Source organism: Filicampus tigris, chromosome 20, assembly GCF_054856515.1.
Source record: "Filicampus tigris isolate MCC_2025a chromosome 20, RoL_Ftig_1.0, whole genome shotgun sequence".
NCBI classification, from domain to species: domain Eukaryota; kingdom Metazoa; phylum Chordata; class Actinopteri; order Syngnathiformes; family Syngnathidae; genus Filicampus; species Filicampus tigris.
The window spans coordinates 8,006,200-8,029,952 of NC_141236.1; the positions used below are offsets into that span (position 1 = coordinate 8,006,200).

The window sequence follows — 23,753 nt, forward strand, 5'->3', positions numbered from 1 at the left end:
ATTGTTTTGAGTTTAAATCCCTCGTGTCATGAAAAATTACCCACACTGATTCAGCTGATCGGAGCACCGCTATTGTTTTGTCACTCGGTGATTGGCGGTTGTGTTCTGTCAGAAGAGAGACCAGCGCACTGCTGGCATAGACTTATACAGGTATAAAATGGACTAGCAATTACTAACAAAAACAATTATTTTTTGGGCTGCGAGCACTGTTATCAGTGTGTGTCAGGATACCTGTATGGAGTAATGAGAGCCTCTCAAAGAACGATCTTCACTGTTTGCACTGACATTCGGAGTATATTATCATCGTATCATGAATGATTACTCATAGATTAGGTTTACATTTGACAGCAATGTTTTTTCCTGATGGGGTTTGCTTTAATTTTAAGTTTAGTGTTTCGACAACATGGTGCAGACGAATCTTTGAGTAGTACTCGGAAATACAAAGTTGGATTGTATAAGTTAGGCGTGCTTAGTGTGTGGCAACGCAAGATGACCGCCTGTGGCTGCACTTCTCACTACAGCAAGTCATCTGCATTGTCAGTCGATCATACATACTCTATGTTCGTGGCTGCTGGCTTTCCTGATCACTTCCGTGTTTTCCCTTCCAGCACAAAATGTAATGTTATCGGAGTGGCATCCTGACATGGTCCGCACTGCAGTTCCAAAACAGCATTGGTGGAGCAAACCCAAGTATACGAAAGAAGAAACACAACCACCCAGCGACTGCCTATAACCATGTTCGTAAACTAAAAATTGTACAATATTGTACATAACATTGTACAATATTTTTGTTATTCATTAACGTGGCTTTCTCTTAATGCACAATGTGTCAGACGTCTGTGTCAGTTTACATTACCTTACATCTCAATGACTGTTGAAGATATGAAAACCCAAATTATATTTCCTAAAGGCTTTTGATGGTGATTTTTTTGTAGCAAAAAAATGAAAATAAAATCCAAAGGAATTAATGTTCTAATAAATATTTAATAAATTCGGGCCCTTGGTTACATGGCATACAAATGGTTGTTGATGAGATCTGAAGCTCTCGACTGGCTCTTTTGATTGACTTTTGGGGCTGGAAGTTGCTTCGAACTAGTTCAATCGTTTCGATTTAAGGTGGTGGGCGTTCTTTTTTTTTTTTTAGGGGCACAGAAACCACTCCTCCTTAAATGTCGCATGCCATTTGTGTATGGTGCATCGGTCTGGCAGCTGCTTTGACAATTCTATCCAAAATCTGCTTAAACACGTGTCCACGACTCATTCTTATTACACTCTCAGACACAAATTGCCTTCTCCTTTACAGTTAAGGGGAATATCCGTAAATAGCAATGAAAATCAGTGGAAACTATGCTTTAGCCCGAGCGTAAAAACATTTATTGTGACGCAACAATTGAATGTTAGTCCAATTCATATATAAGCAGAAGGTCTCTGTCACGTTCGGATTTGGACTAATGTGGAGGACCCTGACAGTCTGTATCTTCGGTGCTAATCCAAATCACTATTGTTGTAAGTGTTATTGTAGCCTTTCCTTATCATAAAAGATAAGGAGAGAAACGAGAAGGATCCTTCGATCAGGGATTCCAAATACTCATAGAAATGAGGGAAAAAAACGGGGGGGGGGGGGGCTCACTCGCTCTCATGCGTGTTTATTTGACGTGTAAGAAAAAGTGGAGGAAAAAAGGTTGGCTTGGGTGTGAGTCTCGCACCAACCACCACCACCACTACCACCACCGCCCCTCCCGCCCGCCCGAGGGCTAGAAGTCCGCGGGAGGCGCTTTCATGGGCGGCCGTGTGATTGACAGCCCCTCGGTGACATCACCGGACGACAAAAAGAGTCGCCGGCCGAGGGGAAGGTGCCAATCAATCGCAGCACTCCGGCAGTGGCGCACGGCGCGACCATACAACTCCGCTCCAGAGCGCACCAAATGCGACTTTATTTCTAAACAGTTTCGCCGCTTTTTCGTTGTTGGGAAGATGTTCCATCGAGACGCATTATACTTTGATCGCTCCCTCTTGAGCACGCACGCTTCCTCGTGACGAGAACGCGTCTGGTTACCTTTTTCCTGTTGTTTTTCTTTTTTATGTGTGCGTAAAAAAGACGTATCCCAGAGAGAACCGAGCCGACGTGTGTGACATTATGTGCCCGAGCGGACAAGTGAGGGTGTCGGGCTGTCTGTCTGTGGTCCTCCGCGGAGAAGCAGCGTGGATTTAACGCGACTTCATGTGGACTTTATCGGAGCCCAACGGTGGAACGACGACCGGACACAGCGCTTCCTCGTCAGGTAAGAAGAAACACCAAAACAAAACTGGAGCTTGTGGGTTAAAACATTCAAGTAATTTTTATCACGCTTAATTTGCATGCACCATATGCTAAATGAGGCAGGGAATCTTGTAGTGGGAATAGTGTGGTTAAAGTTCACTTTATCTTTGCAGGCAGTATTTTCTTTTCTTCTTTTCTTTTTTTTAAGATTTGTTGTACATCTGGCCCCGGTGGTGCACGTCAGATCTAACACCTGCAAGCCTCTTGAAGTAACTCTATCCCTTATGATTATACAGTCAAAGCCTCCGCAAATTGACGCTTGTAGCACCCGGCCGGCTCGCAGACTGGGCCTCTCCTTTTCCAAACTTTTTTTCCTCCCTTCTTCTCTTTTTTCCTCTTCACCCCCCCCCCCCCCCCCCACACACACACACACACTCCCAGTAGACTCTTTCATGCCTCTTCTGATCTCTACTCGCCTGCATTCCTTCGGTGTATTTCTAATTGGAGGCTTCTTTGATTTGCCCTTCCTTTCCTTCATAGACTTCCTCCATCTTCATCTTAGAGATCAATCTTCATGCCGTGGGTTAATTCCCAACCACCACCACCTCCTGCTACTCTTTCAAAGCAAAGAGGTGTCTTCCCCTTTCTTCCATGTTGCTCTGCAAATTGACAGGACCCCCACTTTCTCCTCCTCCGCAGGGACTGACTGATCATGGTCGCCGTGGTCGGCTCTCTCATGGTACTGCTTCTGGCTCAGGTGTTGATGGAAGGCGCTACAGGACTCATCCCCGAAGTGGGCCGAAGGCGGTACGGCGAGTCGGGTCGTCATAGCCCGCAGCAGTCGGCGGGCGTCCTGCACGAGTTCGAATTACGGCTCCTTAGTATGTTCGGCCTGAAACGCAGGCCATCGCCAAGCAAGGACGCCGTGGTACCACAGTACATGGAGGACCTGTACCGCATGCACTCAGCCAACGGAGACCACAGCGCCCGGCGACCCAAAAGCATGGGAAGGCACGCCGAGAGGGCAGCCAGCAAGGCCAACACGATTAGAAGCTTTCACCACGAAGGTGCGTATTAGCAACATACCTCTACCTGTCAGCCCCCAGCTCCCGGGCTCCCTCAGACAGCCCAAACATGTACTTAAACATGACTCAGGGTGTCAGCACGCTGACTTCAGAGAACTCGGTTGTTTTACGGCACGTTTTTAGTCATCCACAAGGTGACATGTCTTAATTTATTTGCGCTGTTAATGTAAGTTTAGGGGACCCTTCAAAAAAGGCGGTGACGCAAGGTGTTTGAGCAAACACGGGTATCTGGCCACCACTGTCAGGAAGTAAATATTTCAAAAGTGTACTTGAGTATTTACTTTTCTGACCACTTTCTTACTACCAACATTTGAAAACAAATATATGTAATTTGTACTCCTTACTTTGTCAACTTCTTCCGATTTTCGACCTCGGAAGAGGTTGTTAACCGCCACTGAGATCTTAATTGATTGATATCTTGTGGTCTTATAAGGCAGAAAAACAGGTACAGCAGTGAGATAGAGGAACATGACCACGATGACTAACGATGATGACGCAATAGATTTGGAGAAGCAAGATATTCCCCTTCCATAACCTAATTTAAGAGACTTGTTTGATGGTGCCGGCTCCAAGAATGACTGGTGACAAATGCGTTTTGTGACAGCCTAAAAAAAATCCCTCGTCTAACACTCAATTTAATTCAATTCTGAACTTGGAAAAAACACCTATAAGTAATGTGTATGTTTTCAAAAGTTATCATTCACTAATTTAACATTTTTCGTTGGTCAGTTCATGCTACTGAAGCTATGGCAGCACGCTGTTTTGATAGTGTGTCCGGTGACTAACACACACACAGCTTCTTAGTACAAGCACTATACAAGTTACTAAAAGAGTGAAACTACTTCATGTGTAGAGTTTTTTTCATTGTGCCAAATTATCAAAATACATATTCTATATAATTCAGGAAAAAACATATTACTTTTGTGCTTAAGCACCTTTCAGAGTCTGTACTTTTTACTTACATAAAGGAGTTGGATTAGTACTCTTATTTCTACACATTTACCTAGACTTCTACTGAAGTACAGAGTCTCAGTACTTTTACCACGTCTGCTGGCCACAGCTGTCGCAAGGGCTTCAAAACATATCCAAGTGGCCGTGGAATCCCTGGGGTGAATTTGTTACTTAATAATTGATGATGTTTGCAGTACGCCTCTGAAAACAGTTTTTCCAGACACGCACCGCGGGAGCGGGATAAAGGGTGGTGTTTGCCTTTGTGCAGGTGACCGCTTGGCCCTGGTTACTTGAGCAACACACAACATGGCATTAAGGCAAACACGTCATCCTGTCAAACGCAATTCCAAATTGTTAACCTGTCCAAATAACCCACTCTGCGTTGTACCCTTACTCAGAAATACTACTGCATTGTTAATATGTCTGTTACCACCTGATTTGTTGGATTCTTAGTTTCAGTTCATTTTACTGATGGTTTCAGTGTTGAAAACTACTTAAAATATCTCAAATGTGAAATAATTCTCCTCGCCATGTCACTATATCAAAATAATTGGAGCTACCAGTTAATTCCTAAAAGTAGTGTTTGGTGGCACATAAAAGTTCCATAGGTGGCTAGACACAGAGACCTCATACACAGAATTTGAATGTGTATATGGTGGGGAGGTTTCCATAAGGGGTGAGTCAGAGGGGGCGTTTGTGTTTGCTCGGGTGCGATGACACCCAGTGATGACTCGGGCACACTGCTTACAATCAAGGCTAGAGCGTAGTCCAGACCAATTGAGGATCAGGAACCCGAGCGGAGCGTCAGTCACCGACAAGGGTTGACAAAGGGTCAGAAGTCATCACGGTTTGTGTCAGAGCGTAGGCCAGACTAGATGAGGAACAGTAACCTCTTCAGAGGGGAAAGTTGTAAGTTAGACTGAAGTGATGATTATGCTGGTATGAGTATAGGCCAGATCAGATGAGGACCAGGAACGCCTGCATGGCACTTGAACCATAGTGTGCTGTTAGAAGACGAATCTTAAGAGATGACAATAATTAGAGATTAGGCCAGAACAGTTCAGGACCAGGATTGTAACCAAGGGGTGCTTTAGAGGAAGGGTCAAAAGAGATGACGAGACTGGTTCAAGCCTGGTTGAGGACCATGAAACCTCTGGAAACTCTTCAGGTGGTATGACACCCAGGGGTGCGGTTAGAGGGACAAAATTGATGATGATTCTGGTTCGAGCATATCGTAGACCATTTGAGGACCAGTAACCTCTGCTTAGGGCAGGTAACCAGGGATGCCGTGAGAGGGACAAAGATTTGAACAATTCTTCTTCCAGGGTAGGCCAAATCAGATGAGGACGAGGAATCACCGCATGGAGAGCAAAGAGATGACTATTCGGGTTATAATGTATAGTAGGCCAGACCACTTAAGTGCAAAAAGTGATGCCGATTCTAATGTGTCATGACTGACAGGCTGATCAGAATCACTTAGCTCAGATACTCTGTTTCACTGCAATCAAGAGCCAGAAATCAAAAGCGTCCATGTGAAACGGTACCACGACATACAACCCAAAGCGACACTCCACCCGTTTTGTTTTCGCACGGAGCGCGAAAAAAAAAAAATAGGAATGTTGATAAACGCAATCTACGGGTCACACGTTTTTAACAAGCCCAGACTTGTTTGCTGAGGAGGAGGAGGCCGGGGAGGCAGCTAAAGACAGCGTGACAGAGAGCGAGACGGAGCAAAGAGGATTTGGAACATGGAGAACAGGAGGATTTGGGAGTCAGGGGAAGAAAAGACAGAGTAGGAAGAAGGAAAGACAAGGTAGAGCAGGGGCAGTGGGGGCTTTCCCACATCAAATAAGGAGTGATACGCCTAATTGAGGTCTTTGTGCCTCTGGTGGGAGCTTTAGGATGAGATGGTGGAATTTCCTAAATGGCTCCTTTGAACGATGGCGTACACAGTTCAAAGTTTGCGACGACGTGTGCGCATTGCCGCTCGTCATGCTCACAAGTAAGAGTTCAAAAGCTGGATTGCGGCACAGAGAATTGCACGCTGCACTGTAATTTGTGTCACTTACACAGCAAGGAGGGAAATAGCAATGAGTCTATATACTGTGCTTTCTTAAACATGCCTCGGGGCTGTCATAATAACGTGGCTGGTGTAAATGCACTTTCAAGGAACAACCTCTCCAGGGACTCTCTTAAATTGTCCTGATCCCTAGGTAATGTATCCTGTATTGCCTAAGGATTAATGTATTGCTGCGGAAACAGTAGGATTGACACTATTTCAGAACATCAGGCGGATTTATGTGGTTGATATGGTAATTGTCCATCGGTTAAAGTCATACTCGTCTAGTTTTGTTAGTGCAGCATGACAATTTCACAATGAGAGAAACTAGGGTGTAATAGTTAAAAATAACCTTTTTACAATCTAGAAATCACAATGAGCATCTTTACAGTGGCAGACCGTGCAATTGGTACCTAAGCTTTCAGTGGGGACTTACACAGCTTAATCCACTTCTTGGTACAGTACAAAAACAACGTGCAACTGTGCCACTTACATCATCTCCAGAAGTTTACAATCAATATTGAGGTCATGTATGTCAAATACATACACAATTTAAATAAACTCACACTTGTCAGAGATGACCGATACGGTTGCTCTGACTAACCAATCAGAGGAGGGAAAAATGTTGACGTTTTTGTTGGTCACCTAGTTGGCCTTGTGAATCTGACTGGTTAAAGAAACAGTCCCATTATTTCAAGTTACAATGGCCAGCACTCCCTATTCTGATGGCCCGAGGCAGATTAGATTCACATGGCAACAATCTGATTGGACAAAAAAATAACCTCTAACATCCACACATTGTGTGGTTGTAAATGTAGGTCAGTGCTCCTGATAGTGTTATGCTGGCCATGATGGTCTACCTCTGGTAAATTAGCGGGAACAACTCACCGTATCTTGTATGCGTTGTCTTTTCTAGAGTCTATGGAGGCCCTGGCCAGCCTTAAAGGCAAAACCACCCAGCAATTCTACTTCAACCTCACTTCCGTCCCCGAAGAGGAGCGCATCACCTCGGCGGAGCTTCGCATCTACAGAGACCAAGTCAAGGCCTTTTCCGCCGCCGCCACCCCCAACAACGGCTCCGCAAATGTCAGCTCAGTGGCTGCCGGCTTCCATCGTATCAACATTTACGAGATATTCGGGACGCCCAAATCTGGCGGTGGGGAGTCTCTAATTCGCTTGCTCGACACCCGGTTGGTGAAGGACTCGTTCAGCCGGTGGGAGAGCTTTGATGTTAGCCCCGCTGTGTCTCGGTGGACCTCCGGGAAAGGTCACAACCACGGCTTCATGGTGGAGGTGCACCACCCGGAGGACTGGCAGGCGAGCAACGAGCACGCCCAGAGACGTGGCGGGCACGTGCGGGTGAGCAGGTCCCTGCACCAGGACCAGGACTCGTGGCCTCAAGCCAGGCCCCTGCTAGTGACGTACAGCCACGACGGGCGCGGGGACTCAGTGCTGCACACGCGGGAAAAGCGCCAGGCTACACTCCGCAAACAGCGGCGGAAGCACCAGCACAAGGCCAGCTGCAAGAGGCACGCGCTTTACGTGGACTTCAGTGATGTGGGCTGGAATGAGTGGATAGTAGCACCCCCCGGCTACCATGCCTTTTACTGCCACGGGGAGTGTCCCTTTCCCTTGGCAGACCACCTCAATTCCACCAATCATGCCATTGTGCAGACACTGGTCAACTCTGTGAACTCAAACATCCCCAAGGCGTGCTGCGTGCCCACCGAACTGAGCCCCATATCCCTGCTTTACCTGGACGAATACGAGAAGGTCATCCTTAAAAACTACCAAGACATGGTGGTCGAGGGATGCGGCTGCCGGTGAAAATGGGACAGCGGGTACCAATGGAAGGCGTCAAAAAGTAGTAAAAAGAGACAGCAAAGGTTATTATGGACACCCGGTTTCCCAATGAAGACATTATTTATATGAAAAGACACAAACAGAGCTATCCTGGAAGAAGATTTTTTTAAAAAAAGAACAATATAAGAATATATTTATGTCTACATAAAGTTGGGAAATAAATATTTTAATCAGAGGAATATATTCCTTTTACTGGTTTTGAAAATGTATTTCTGATGTACATTTCCAAATGGGTGCAATACCACATGAAGTATAAAGCTCAGATTTTTATTTTGTATTTATTTCTATTATAACCACTTTATTTGTAAATAAATGTGTATTTATCGTGAGAAAATGTGCTCTGCCTGGAGTTCTCCCAACATAAGCGACATACGGCAAGAGACAGAAATATACACAACACACAACCAGAAGCGTGTTTGCTTACAAAGATTGCAAAGCAAGCAGTGAGCTCTTTATGGTAAGTGTAACTGGAGCGCAACAACAATAGCGTAGTCGGCTGAGGTCAGAGTGCCACTGCTGCAATGAGGTGCAGTCATAGGACTGCGGAGACAAGTTACACAAGCGCAATAGACTCCCATGGGAGGATTAGGAAAACATCAGAGCTTGTTTTCCAAGAATGACGGCAAAGACCCCCAAGACTCTTGTGAAAACCAGTTCCCAGTGTTTTTCCTTGTCAAATTAGCAGATGAAAAGTGTGTTCACACTTGACAGCTCTGAGTTCGGTTCATACAAACTCTGTTGCGATTCCCCTTTACGTTGGATTAAGTATGAAGGCTTCGGTTTAAACAAAATGCTGCAATTTTTCAGTTTGATCAAGTGTGGATGCTTTGGTTTAAAACGAATTGGAGTCAGATTTCGCCTTACTTATGATTGAAGCGCCAATGCTATGGTATAAGTTTACTGGTGATTTCTCCACACTTACGACTCACTTATTTTTATGTTTATGGTATGCATGAGAATAACACACCACCAACACAATAAGAAGGACAAAAAAACATGACCAAATAAGATATGGACATCAACGCTTCGGGAAGCTTTTATTTTGAAGTTGTTCCCGCCAGCGTGTCGCGGCGCAATGGTTGACTTGACTTTACTCTGTTTGGGGCAGTTTGCCGTCACAAACTCTTGCTACCAACTTCAACAACACTACAACGTCCTAACGTCCTAACGAAATAACGCTCGATCACCAATTCGGGGCGCTAAAAAATGATTATTCGATGATTCCATTCAAACTTTCAATGTTTGCTAACTGCAGCCTTTAACATATACCTGTTGGAAAATGCACCGAGTATCACTTTTCATATTGATTTTGAGTATTATTCCACGGCTCTGGCCAAACCGGATAACCAAATGACAAGTGTGAACATGGCCGTAATCAAGTGTGAAATAAACAAGGACCAAATGTGTGATGCAAAAGGCAGTGAACATGGCCTTAATTAAAGTAAGGGAGCCCATGGTTGTTTAAAACAGAAGCTTGTCCATTCGAATTGAGTACAGGCAATGTGAATGCGAAGTAAACCTGGACTAAGTCCCTGATGCGGCTGGGACAAGACAACCAAATGACAGGCGTGAACATGACCTTGCTTGAAATAGGGAAGCCGATGATTGATTCATACAAAACCCTGACCAGTCAAATGATCAAGAGTAACTTTTTGATTAATTGAAGTGCAGCACAAAAAATGTGTTAAATGCACACATAGTATTGCCATTAAATACGTATAACGTGCGCACAAAATGAACATTTGTGTGTTTCATGTCATTCACATTAACAACTTTGGCGCACCTTCACTAGAAACTGCATTACGTAATATCTTTAAACTGTAATCGGTTGTATCTTAAGATTAATCAGTGACAACTCCTATTATTCATTTTCATAGCATCATATACCTATTCTTAGCCACAAATTAGAATTTTCTATCCATATTGTGGACACAATCTATTTCTTTTTCCCCCATGTCTATGTCTGGGGCTAGATTGTGAAGTAAAGTAGGACTGAATGTTTGATTCAAAACGCACCGTGTACCATTTTCTGTTTGGGCCAGTAACAGAGAACCAAATCGCAGGTCTGAACATGGCCTTAATTAAAGAAGGGAAGCCTACAGTTGATTCATCGGGAGGTTTCATAGTCAGGGATCACACAAAATAGTGTCAGACTGAGGCCACGCCAACAGGCCCTCGGGGGTCAAATAGAAACCGACTGGCACTTAAATTAATTAAGACAAAACACACCTACACCTGTTCACATACAGCTCGTGCTCAGACAGATTAATTCCACCCTCACACTACTGAGTCATTACTGTGTCTCAAGACTGGAAGAATAAAAGAAAAACAATCCCAAGGTGGAAATTAAGAATGTGTCACAACGGCAAACAAAAGCGTACGCTAACAGTAAAAACAGCTTGAGAGTCTTATTCACTAAGACAGTGGGAATGGGCTGGCTGGCAGAAACAAAACATATCATGTGTTACAGCGAGACAGTCTGAAGCAGGAACACCTGTGTCAATATCTTCCTGCTTGCAATGTTTTTATGATGGAGGCACTGTCATTTCGAGCCTGAACTGAAGGATAGAATATATATAAGACGGGGGGGGGGCTACAATGGCGGGATCAGATAATAAGAGAGGTGTGTGTGTATATGTGTGTAAGAGAAAACAAGCCCGGGGAGTGATTTGCACAGTTTTGACGGATTGCATTTTCTGCTGTGTTTGCATTAGGGAAAGGGTTTTGGAGGGATCACAAGGCCACTCAAAATGCTCTAAATAGATTTTTTTTTTTTTTTTTTTTTTTTTTTAAAGTGCGTGCACATTGGGACCGTGGAATGTTGGTTTTCAATCTCGGACACATGAAACGCTCGCATGGAAAACCAGTGCACCAGTTGTTTTTTCAATCATCTATTCAAGGGCTTCCTGGTGGGTGAAAAAAAACAAACGAGTGTTCAACAAAAGACGGTGGTATGTGTAACATTGCGTGAACGTTAAATTAAAGTCAAAATTGATTATCATTTCCAAATGTGCACTCATCTTTTGGAGATGATGCAACAGTGTGATGATATGAGACACTCGCAAACACAATATTAGGGATATGTTATTTTATTCTTGCATCACCAACCCCCTCTACATCGCACCCCCATCTGGTGTCCATTGCTGTTCCATGGACCCCACCATATACCGCAAGCCTGCACATGGGCTGCATATACTTGTGCTAGTAGCTACATTTAATGGTCTCAGAGAGGAAGTCACTTTATGGGCGCGTTTAATGAACATTTGATAAAAACAACATTAGACATTCCTGCGAGGAGGTTCCAGGGGTAACATCGGAAGCCGGACGAACGGGGCCGGGGGAGTATCTTTGTGTTTAAAACAAGTGTTGGATTTAGTGGTTTGTCTTTTTAGTTAAAGCCTATAAACCGTTCATTGGTTGAGGGTATAAATACTGCTCCGTTAATGCCGCATACATGGGTTACGTTCATTCTTAAGACTCCCTTACAGCCAAAAAAGGGTTGCAGTTCCTGCGACCATTCCTCCACTGCCTCCTCAATGCTAGTATCGGACAGCTCCTCTGGGCCCACTCCTAAACTTTGTGCAAAGAACAGGTGTCAAGGGTCAAAGTCATAAGGACCTATTATCTCCGCCATTACCGGGTTGACTTCCAGGCCTCATCGCGGACCACAGGCTTCCAAGTGTGGTCAACCCCTGGGGACAGGAGGCCACAATTCAAAACTCACTCACATTGCTCCAAAACCATTTATTTTTTGGGAAGAAAGAACAAAAAAAAAACTGAAATGACAAAAATATGTTTTTTCAATCATTCTTTAAAGCACAACAATGTGATTTTGGAAACCACCCCCTCACCTGCTGCACAGACTTATTCTCCGAGATCCCCGCCACTCCACCACCCCTGCTTTCTCGTTCAACATCTGGCACATCCGTTAAAGGTGTTTGGAACTCATTTTATGCACAACAACAGAGCAACAGTACACATCTGATTATTTGAAAAAAAAAAAAAAAGGAAAAAAAAAAGCAGAAGGCTGAAATTGCTTGTTTACTTGTGAATTTGGTGTGGGTTATATACACCATCTGCTTAACACACAGTTCTGCTTGTTGAAGGCCTTCTGCTCCTGGGGTTGTCTTACATGTCCCCACATCCCTTTTTCAAACACCTTGCACCACTCAAAAATATATGAGTGTGACAGTCTCAGTTCTGTACACTTGTTGCTGGAATCCCAGTGTTTCTGGCAGAATTTTCCCCCAACCGGACCAGAAATTTCAGGTTTATTGAAATTTGGTCGGTTGGTTCACAGGATAATACGAAAATTATAATCCTTTGATATACCGTGAATAAAGCCTGTATTTAACCATTTTTTTTAAAATTGTGCTCTGCCATTCGCTATTCATTTTGTGTGATGACAAGGGAAGATTCACGACATTATTAAGATTTCAGGCAATCGTCGTTGCTTTGCTGTAACAAACCTAGTGTCGACTACCCTACGTAATGGACGCTGCTGATTGAAAACGAGTTTTGTTTTGCTGAATGGAGTCCGATCAGATAAAAATCTTGATGCTCTCAGAATTTTTGGTCTGGATAGATAGATGGATCCGTAGGACTGCAGAAAAACAGCATCGCTTGAGTTTGGTATTGTTCGGCTTTAGCCGATGTTTGCTCTTAACTGAGTTTCGTTCTAGTTCGATTTATGTCTGCGGCACTCACTGACGTTGACCCTACTGGAGTTGGCATTGATGCAGCTGCTCTCCTAGACACATCAACAAACAGACCTTGGAGCTGAACTGGAGCAAGCGGCCTGGGAAGCTTAAGGAAAAAGTCTGGGGCATTTAGTGGTTGGATGGAAAATGGCAGGGTGCAGACACAAAAGAGCAGGTGCGGTGGGCATGGTTGTGACACAAACTATCCAAATACAGGGATATAAAATCGGATTTCCAGATTCCTGGCAAGGCCTGGAAGAGGAATATATTTACTTTCTGCTTTTATCTTTGATGAGAGTAGCCTCAAAGTCACCATAGGCGATCTCCGATTGGCTCACGGCCACACGATCGCTCACAAAAATGTATCGACGTGAGGCGAGACTATAGCCTCTTGAGGGATTTCTCTTACTTGCGAACCCTCTTTTTTTTTCCTTCATGTGCTGTGCACGCTAATTTTAGAGGTGGTGCTGGTGGTGTTTTTTCTGTATTCCGAGAACAGCCTGCGAGATGACGTCCAACATAGCTAAAACTGTGGCATCTGCGCTGCAGCTCTGAACACATCAAACGGACACGCGTCCACAGGATCGGTTTTAGCGGGGAAAATAAGGAAATTATTGCACGGTTGAGAGTGCTTTTATATGCATACACACTTAGGCATGTGAGCAGGACTCAGGAGTCAGCGTACATGTGCCACAAATTAACTTGTTTGGACTTTTATCGCTACATTTACAGTACAAAACGCAGGCAGGAATTGACAACACGGCGACTATTCGTACATATGTTCAGCCAGCGCCATTGCTGTAAGAGTTAATCGTCCGTGCAATCGTTGCGGAGTTTGCCTGGAGTGACATGCTGAGGTCATTACCTCTGGCTTTGGAAAAGTCCATTATAAAGTTCTACATTGGCGAGCTAAAATGCATCACCAGGTCCACCGTTTAATGGCTGTGTAATCACCCCTAGTTCCTTGGGGAAACGTCAAGCGAAATCTTTGTTGGACAAGCCTTTCGGCCAAACACTTTTTTCAAAACATGATTGAAATCCCCTTAGACAACAGGAAAAACTGTTTCAACCTATCACTCAATACATGGACTGAATGGCATATCCAATATAAGGTTGAAAATGATGCTTCTTTTTGAGTGACTATCAAAGGAGGTTGAATTGTACTTCATCATCTTCTTTACTTTTATTTTAATGTCGCTCTGTGATCAAATAAGTTCAGGATGTGTTTCCAGCCCTTTGTTCACCAACACATTTCTACAGAGGATACAGGAAGGACTTCCATATGGACCACATATGAACTTCTAAAACAGGCTGGCGAATGGATTTGCCTCTAGACACTGATCTAAGGTCAGTGCTGTGTTTATTCCTGTTGATGGTTACAGTTGGGTTTTTTTGGTGGGGGACGTAAGGGGGGAGCGCAAGGCGAAAAGCGACTGATGACTAGGACGCTTGCCGAAGGGCGTCTCCTACACCCAGAGCTTGAAAGGGGATGTGTGGTTACGGGAGCGGCCTCCATCTTTGTCGCAGGAAGTGAAGAGATCAATCAAAGGCAGCAAGCAACATGACATACCACAGCAGGCCTGTTAAATAAATGTCCATCTCTGACAGTAAATCTCACCATTATGGATGTTCACATTCGGAGTCAGTCTTCCATTTTGCTGTGACACATTACGACCTTTTTGCCACCTTTGAGGTCAATAGTCAAAGCTCTGGCAGCTTTCAAGTAAAAAAAAAAGTATTTAGCCTTGCTGAGGTATGATTATCACATAAGACCAATGATAATATTGTCATGAGTTAGTACAATGTCGATGCAGCACCTTGTGGAGCTCTAGGTCTGGAAATGGCTTCGCAGAGCACCCGTTGATCCCAAGCTATGAAAGGAGACCTGTTGGGGAGTTTGAAGTGTGTGTGTGTGTGGGGGGGGGCTAACTTGGTGGTCTATGAGAAAAAGCTGGTGCTGAACTTTTTGTACTTAGTGCAGATTACCAGAAGGCCGCTTCCAGATGCAGAGCGCCAAGGGGGTGACAGGCTCTCTTTTGCCTGGGTGGTATGACAGACTGTAGTCCACCACACTTTTCTCATTAGCCTAATACGTTTTGTACAACATCCATCGTCAAGGACAGAGGCATCAGCTCATCCACATCAAGGTGACGGTCACTGCAATTAGCGCTATTATCTCGATCAACACCGAGTATCTAAACGACAGGTGAAAATGTGTTATTACGTTATTTATGTTCCACGCAAGATTCACGACAGCATCAACTGGTCATTGTTACTTTGTCTTTATGAACCACCTGCCTTGGATAATGTAACGCTTTCAGCTGACGATAGACAAAAAGTTCAAATTCAATAATGGGAGTCTGACTTATTAATGCTGATCAAAATTAGGTTAAAACATACAATGTTACATACCACAACTCGTCACGACAAGGACCTGAAAATTGCTTCATCGTGATGGCATAATTGAAAGAATATTCCATTAATAGTGGACTCTGGGCTTCCAACCCCCTAATGACTAACACAGGCTACAATAATATTCTCTGTATTCCACTAGGACATGCTAATGAGCTGTTGCTCTCTCCCTTGAAGTCCCAAAGCCAACTCAGCTGCAAGGTGTATTTGTCACTCCTTCAACCAGCTGACCGACAGACTGACTGACAGCAGCGTGGTAAAGTCTGCCTCACCGGGCTTCCTGTTACTCACTTCCTGTCCCCGCCCTGCACCTGCACTCCAACTTGTGGGTGATGTCATGGCAGGTTTTTCCTCTCCTCCAGTCATGGCATAATGTGTGAACATCCATCAGCAGGCTTCAGCTCAAACATCAGTCAAAGGGCCCACATAATGAATGTGGCTCTTTATAGCTTCAAGAGATTACCTCTCCGGCAAGGGGTTGGCTTTGTTGAGGACAGCGTCACTCCAAATAGACACCAAGAACACATCAAAGTGTCCTTTCGTTATCTCGTCAGAACTGTACCTTGAAGTTCATCTTCAAAATTAATTCTGCAACCCTTTACTGAGCTCTCCGTAATGAAAAAGTGACCTTAAGAGGGGCTCGGGGGTGGTAGTTCTGTTTTCCGGTGTGGGGAAGGAACAAACTCTATATGCCCTCAATATATGGAGGAATAATTACAGTGGGCGTTTATACCATCAGTGACCACAGTGAAATGATAGATTGAGGAGTGCGCACTACACTACTTGGACAGGCTTATGACTAAATGGAAATATTGTTTAAGCACCAGTACATACTTTTTTCCGCTTCCCCAAGTTATGTTTTTTTCCAAATATTTTTGGGGAGTTCATACGTCAATGGCCGGGAAATACGTTTAGGCAACTGTCAGCAGACAAGGAAGCAATGAGAGGTAGACAGAAAATTTGAATATTCATGTGTTGCTGGTTAAAAAAATGATTACCTGACACAAGAAGACAGCTGACAATTTATTTTGATGCTGTACTTTTCCATATAATCATGACAATCTAGATTCCATGGATATACTGTAAATTACCGTTCAAAAGTCTCCTATTCACGTTCTCATTTATTTTCTCACCTGCAAAGTACGAGAGGTTTATTTGATTGTTGCTTGTGCCAGTCAGACAGAAGTAACATTTCTGTCATTCCTTGGCCTCACCTCTACAAGGTTTTGTGGAAAATACTAGGATACAAGATTAGAAAATTATATCACGCTGTATATCACCCTGTTGAAATCGGGTGGCCCTGTCTCATGCAAATTAAACCCTGTTCACCCCACACCCATCTACTGTGGTGTGTGACAACAAAAGAACAGATTTCATTACCATGACAACCAGGGGCAGATCTGTTTGGAGCCCCAAATCTGAATTTTACTTACAAAGAAAAATAACCCAAGCCCACCATAATTAAAGGAATCAATTGCATTTTCACTCAAGAATGCAGCACTTAATTCTCAAGCTAATTTCCAAAATAGGCAGCTCACATAAACGTTAGTTGGTTGTGTAATTTCAAACACGATGCAGTCAAGAGATCAAAATATTTGTAAACAAACTGTTTAAGTTATTTGTTCAGTATGTCTCCTTTAAAATTTAAAAGCTCGAGTTGGTCCAAGACTTGTACGTGTTCCTTTCCTCTAATGCTGAGGACACAGTAGCCTCGGCAAAAACGCAGACATTCAACACCACTGTTACTGAGTTATGACAATGTAATGAAGTATACATTCACCCTGACCTTCCTCCTTACAATTAGCATTTGTAAGGGTTGCAGTTTACCAACATACAGGAGTTGACAGTGGAAAGAATCTCTGTACTGTCGCTGTGCAAACATGGTGCGTTCTGTTGACTGGAGCATAAAATAGTGCTGTTGGGTTTTGGGTTTCCAGAGCGGGATCAGGGCTGCAGTATATTGAGTCCATGTGGAGAGTGCATTTTTAATCTGAGCCTTAGCCACAGTCCTTCCTGTTTCTAATTTGGCGCTGCAGTGGTTTTGTCCTGAGGCCAAAAGCCTCTCTTCCACAGAGTGTCTATTTCCTCTGAAGTGAATAGTAGCAGGTGTGCTGGCCCTGGATCCCTTTAGAGGAGTCTGCTTATGAATGGCCCACATCTCACTCCTTCTTGCCTGGCTTTGTTTTCCTTTATTTTCTCCTCTTCCTTTTAGGCCAACATTTCTCCCTGACTCGCATTCTCTCTCACACACTTCCGTTGCTGTTGTGTCTTCGACAGTCCTTTGTCTCTATAATCTGTGCCTTTTTCTTTTACTTTGAAGAGTCAAAGACATAGCGCTGGGCTGATGAAAATAATAAGATGATGACAAGAACAAGGTCAGTGCGGTAACATCTCAACCACCGCCAGACAAGTGTGTCATAAATCTCACGCACACAGAAAAAAAACCTGTGAATCAGTCCAAACATCTGAATTAAGTATATGCCAGCCAGAATACAATAGATCATGACATTTCGGAGTGCATAAAAAGGTCCACCAAACAAGGATTTTCATTAAAAAGAGAAAGAAAAGAAGGTGTCATCAGAATTCATCCAATCTATGAGTGGAGGAGACACGCTGTCATGCTGTTTCACGGAAGTACTGCGATTGGAATTAACCTCCGATGACCTTCACTTCGCGGTCGCTAAACCCCCGCCCATTCCGCCATCCACCCCCCGCCCCCCCGGCCCCAATTCCAAAATACGCTCCCTAATGAGTTGGACTTGAAGGGGTACAGCTATAGCTATAAATTATAGAAATCGTCCCATCGCGCCAAAGTCGGATTCTCACTTATCTCAAAGGGAAAACAAGGCATAGGGGGTGAAGCGGTGGGGGGAGCGTGTCGTCTGCCAAAGACTTGTGGCCTAACGCAAGGGTAAAATACAGCTGCAAAGCCATTAAGGAAATGAGAGTCGAACAAGACGGCCTGTTGAAAAGCAACACATGAACTTTTCATGGTATTTGTGTTTGTTCAGTTTTGTTTCCACATCATTCGCCAAAGAGAACTTGGTGTGAAGATTAGGATCTCGCCATGTCTGTTTACAGAGCGTGTGAGTCTATAAGACATGCAACAAATACTGGCAATAACAGGTTTAGAAGCTGAGTACTTCTGAGATTTGTCTGTCAATGATAAACCAAAAAAATGATGAAATATATCCCCTCATGGTCTTCAATGAGCCATGATCCAAACGTGCCATTTTAAGACACTAATTTGCAGATGGAAGCGGTAGTCTTTGACCCTGCACTAACAATTGAGGTTAGCTGATCTCTTTGCAGGCCTCTCTCTCCTGCCTCCGCTCTTGTGATTCTCTGCCAAACTCGACCGCGGACATTTACGTTTTCCATTTGTGGTGTTCCTGGCATCAGCTCACACTCCCGTGTTTACATAAGATGTTCAAACTTGATGCAGATTAAACAAATCCAATCTAAAGCCCCCCAACTTCAATCACGACTTCATTTCGACATTTAGTTGATTAAGCCAGGGGCCGGATCACCATGACCATTTCCTCAAGGTTTGGGTGGGGAAGAGATTCGTACACCAGTACAACCAGAAAGTATTTTGAGACTACTTATATGTGGATTGATGTCACCCACTAGTTCCCACAGGCTTGCATGTGGTTGGATTTGCTCCGTGTGGTGTGGAGTATTTTCCTAAAAATCTCCCGAGTCCCCTGGCACAGGTTGTTTGGCAAAGGTTCCATTCCCACACTTATGGTTTTAAATGGTCTGGCTTTGTCCTCATGAATCGAGACCAAAGCTCATGAAGCACAATGCAATTTCATGAACACTGACTTTTTCCATCCTGACATCAGATAATCACTGATTACTTAAACTCAGGAAACATTGAGCCACGCCAGGTTCATTTTCTCAAACAAGACAAAAGACAACTTAGTTTGACCGAGGACAGGCTACGGTACAGGCTGTATGGAACAGTTGTGTAGTTTGAAGATGGGAAATCCAACAGAAGCTTGAATGCTTTCTGACCTTTCCTGAGAACAAGGCGAGTTTATTTGTCCTCAGAAAGCAGCTCCAAAGTTTGTTTCCCAGTAGTGTTAATTGTTTCTCACTCCAAAGGATGCCCTCCAGTTTGGATGTTTTTTGGCTCCTCACCTGGGTCCTTTCAATGGATGTGGCATGGGGATTGACCTTCATTGGTACCGCTTTGGCTGCGGTCCAGCAGCCCATCTGGTCCTAGCTAACACAGCTATCCACGGCCTACTACATTCAGGGTGGCTAGCTGTCCGCCTAATTGTATCACATTCTCCAGGCTTTGTCCTGGCATTCCCTTGCCAGCTAAAGGTTGCAAAAATCTCATCCGCCACATCAGAGGGGATCTATTAACCCTTGACCCCTAGTTGGTGTGTGTGGACAAGGCCGCTCCTCACACCCAACGCCGGGCCCATTAACACGTCGCCCTGCAGCAGAAAAACTATTTTGACGGGCTGTAATTGGTGCTAAGTGATGGTGGACAAAGACCCCCTCTGTGCTGCCCGCTGGACTGAGCAGCACTGACCACTCACAGAGCTTCACGCTCGACATTTTCTTTCCGGGTCTGAACTGGGGAAGCCCCTTCCTGCACCACCACCACCTCCTCTGATTCCTCCATCCCCGCAGCCCCCTCTGCTCCTTGCCACGGCGCTCCTTTGAAAACGTGAGATAATGAGGGTCTAGCGGGGCGAGCTGGCTGGAGCGGGATTGCACGGTCCAGACCTGCGTAGGCTGATTAATCTAACGGCGGGGCCATTCCTTTCAGAGCCAGCCTAATTAGTTTATGTTAGCTGCAGAAGGTCAGGGGACGTGTTTGACTGGGGTCTTTTCTTTAAATGCCACAATGGTGTGATGATCTGCGGCTGCAGGTGCAGCAACCGGCCTGCTTTAATGTTGCTGAGTTGCTTGGTTATTTGGTTGAGTTGCAAACCGGCAAAGACAATGAGGTCTTTTAACTCATGACACTTGACATTTATTCGTCTCAATCTGTTTTTATGGTTTTTCAAGTTCATCTGTCATGAACGTATAATATATACACGGACAACTGTATATGTCTGGTATCGGATACAATTTTTTGTGGTCCCTCCTTCAATCAATTGTAGCACAATTTTACTTAACTGTGCTTCTATTTACGGTGGATGCTAATCCATTCAATTATGGCCTGATCCAAAATCCCCCTTTATCGTTTGTATTCACAAGAATATGCCAAGGAACCCCAGCCAGACTTGGTGGTGTACTTGAGACAGGTCTAGCTCTCTTTCCCAAAGGGCCATGCTTCTCTCTCATCCCCCATATTTAAGAGTCTGATGTCAGAAAGGAGCAGAGGAGACTTCAATACTAAATGTCTGCCCCTGTCATTACCCGCCTGTGCGACCGCCTATCAGAAAGCTGTGAGTGATGTGGGAAAGCCTGGGCCCTGTCCTCCCAGCCCCTGCAGGCCAGGCCGCCTCTTCCGTCCAAACCAAACTGAAAACTACAGGACAGGCACGTCTAAGGGTTGACATCAAGGAGGAAGTGGGCTCTTTAAGCCCACTCTGTGGTCAGGGAAGGAGAGAAGGCTAGATATTAATCTCTGGCATCTTTTTCTTTCACACTTTCTTCCCGTTCCTTCCTCCATCTCAGTGAGGCAGAATCAAATGAACACTACGAGCACTACTAAATGACAAATGAAATTAAAACTGGTGAAGCCTTAAATCTAACACAATATAACATGGATTATTTGTTTTAAACCTAATGTGAAGTGATGCAGGGATTGCATTTATTCAATTTCTGGTGGTGATCTAACTAGTGGAATTTAGAATTCCAATAGCATTTTAGGATAATTTCAAACAGCACATCCTGATCAACATCAGGTCTGCTTTGGCTGAAACAAACTATGGTGGGATTTAGCAGGTCTGAGATTCTTTTAATTAACTGAAGATGCGCCGAGCTTGGTTCAATAACACAAACGAACTATGCTGGGTTCAGACCGGTTAAAAAAAAAAAAGACATAGATCAGTGCTGGGAAATCACTAATATGGAACAGTTAAGACCAGTACATTTGTAGGATACAATGTCGAAAACGACATGGACCGGTTAACACAAATCCAATCCTCAATCTTATTTCACCCAAGGTCAGAATGATAAAGTAACAAGCAATATCTAATAAAATATACTTTTGCTTTTAGACTTAACCAGGACCCAATGCGCGATGAAAAACATGCCATGTATAATATTTTTTGGGTTTGATCCAAACCAGAAAACCAAGGTGTGAACACAGCCCCAAACACCACGTCCAACATCACCATAAAATCTCAACTGTATTTGCAGTGGTTTATTTACAAACTCACAATATGAAAATCATGTTTACTAATACTCCAAACCCTGCTCGGCCAATTCATTTCTGTCCAGATTTTCCAACACCTGCGGTGAGGGAAAACATGCCAGCTCACTTCATCAGCCAGCCCATGTGATGTGGCCCTCTATGAGAGGACACCTGCAGCACCCAGAGTTCCCACTTGGCTTTGTGAAAGCATCTGATCCAAGGGGTGAGGGGTTTGGGGTGGGGGATCTATGAGGGGAGAGCTGGAAGCCCAGACCCAGGTTTTGCCTCGAAGGCCTTAACTATCACTCCAGTCCACGGGTTGCCTTTGGCCTTGCTAACTGTTCCATGAAATGGGCCCCAGGAACAGTGCAAACCTCCCAGAAACAGGCCGCTCACTGTTAGCCAACAGTGCTGCCTTTGTGTGAAAATTGTCAAAGCTGGCCCGTTAGTGCACCGGTGCTGCCTTTCTTTTGAGCCTCAGCTGTGAACAAACAAAGCTGGCTAAAAAGGTTTGCATGATGGTTAGCTAGGTAGCTGGCTAGCTGCCTTGGTGCCTGTGTCAATGAGAGGAATGATGTGTTTGTGTTTGCTGTGTCCTGCAGGTGGTGCTTCAATGGCGAATGAGAGAGGACACTGTCAATGGCCTGTTGATGAGGCCGTTTTTATTTTTGGGGTAAAAATGAGTACAATAGAAGAGCGCAAATCTATAATGTCTTGTGCGATTTAGATCCATAATGGCTCAATGATCCATTCGATTTAACCTCATATTTCCTCTAAACCCGATAAACCCTCACATTAGTATTGAATATAAATATATATACATACATGTATAGAAATAGACCTGGTCTAGATCAAGACTTTGAGGCCTTGAGACCAAGTAGAGACAAATCATTTGAGGAATTGATAACAAGCAAAGACCAATGTTCTAGAGTTGAGTCCAAGACTTTAAGAGGTTGAGATTAATTTAAAACTTTGGAGAGTTGAAACCAAGACCAAGACATTGAGGAGTCAAGACTAAAGAATAAAGACTAAGACTATAAAAACTTGAGACCAAGTTGAGAAAATCTCTTTGAGGACTTGAGGATTGAGTGAAAGACCCAGACTTTCTTGGAGCCAAGAATATACAGTATTATAATGTCCATGATGATACTGCTCATCCTAACTGATCATGAATAAAGAAATCCTGAGATCCTTATGTTTGAGTAAGTCTGAAAAATGCAGTACAATCGAATTAAAGCTGAACAGCTTAAAGTAGTCTAAAAACCAATCCTCTAGTCCTACAACACTGGAAAATACTGAGGAAAATAAATCGAATAATAGTCCATCATTTATTTGTACTTTTTCTCCATCGTTTCTAGTTTGTCATCAGTCAGAGAAATTATGCACTAGTTTGTCCAGATTCTCAATGGTACTAGTATATCGTACTTGTTTATTAAGTAGTCTCTGTTTTCTCTTCTTTTGAGATGTTTGGCTGTCACTACAGAGTGTACAAGTGGACAGGACGGAAAAGGACAGAAAAATAAAAACACACGCACCACTAGTAGCACTTTCGTTCGACTGCTTTTCACTTTTTCATAATTGTTCCCTAGTTGCTGTTTTTTTTTTAAATATCTATGCTCTCCGTGCCAATATACTTCAACATCCACAGCCAAGCCAAATATTTGCAGCATGGCCTGTGCTTCTAAACTGAGCCGTAGTTTGGGCAAAAGAGGTTGGTCCTTGCCAGGAGCACTGCACAGACAAGGAAATTAGATACAGATTCCCTTCTCATCCAACCACTCTGCTTCTAATTAGTGCTTCTTTGCTTGTTACACAAGAAATAAGTCTTCAAGTAAAGCTATACATCTTTCTTAAGCACTTGACTCATGTTTTCTTCCACTTAAATCCTCACCTTGCATCACAGCTGCGCTATACGCAATATGGCTCCGTGGCAAACTGACTGTTTACCACTTCTTCGGAACAGATGACACAAACTGGAGAGTCAGAATCATTTACAGTTTCTGCAGTTCCCCGCAGAGAGGCCCAGCAAATACTTCTTCCACAGGCTGCATGAGGAAATATTTGCAATGGTTTCCAATACAGATCTGGGTCATTT

The 23,753-nt window shown here is 44.0% G+C and overlaps 1 protein-coding gene across 2 annotated transcripts; it reads left to right on the top strand.

Moving 5' to 3' along the window:
* The first annotated feature begins 1,820 nt into the window (after positions 1-1,820).
* bmp2b (bone morphogenetic protein 2b) lies at positions 1,821-8,532 on the top strand. Of its 2 annotated transcripts, XM_086018677.1 has the most exons (3): positions 1,821-2,282; positions 2,960-3,327; positions 7,272-8,531. In XM_086018677.1, exons 2-3 carry the CDS (start codon positions 2,973-2,975, stop codon positions 8,180-8,182), a joined length of 1,266 nt encoding a protein of 421 aa, XP_085874803.1. In that variant the 5' UTR covers positions 1,821-2,282; positions 2,960-2,972; the 3' UTR covers positions 8,183-8,531. The 2 variants fall into 2 exon arrangements, with proteins under 2 accessions (XP_085874803.1, XP_085874804.1); XM_086018678.1 differs by lacking the exon at positions 1,821-2,282 and having other exon boundaries at positions 2,970-3,327; positions 7,272-8,532.
* Positions 8,533-23,753: the final 15,221 nt, after the last annotated feature.

Excerpts from the sequence above, each read along its gene's own strand:
- bmp2b (XM_086018677.1), top strand. The coding sequence starts at position 2,973 with ATGGTCGCCGTGGTCGGCTCTCTCATGGTACTGCTTCTGGCTCAGGTG. Across the intron at positions 3,328-7,271 it reads TAGAAGCTTTCACCACGAAG|AGTCTATGGAGGCCCTGGCC; the intron begins GTGCGTATTAGC and ends TGTCTTTTCTAG.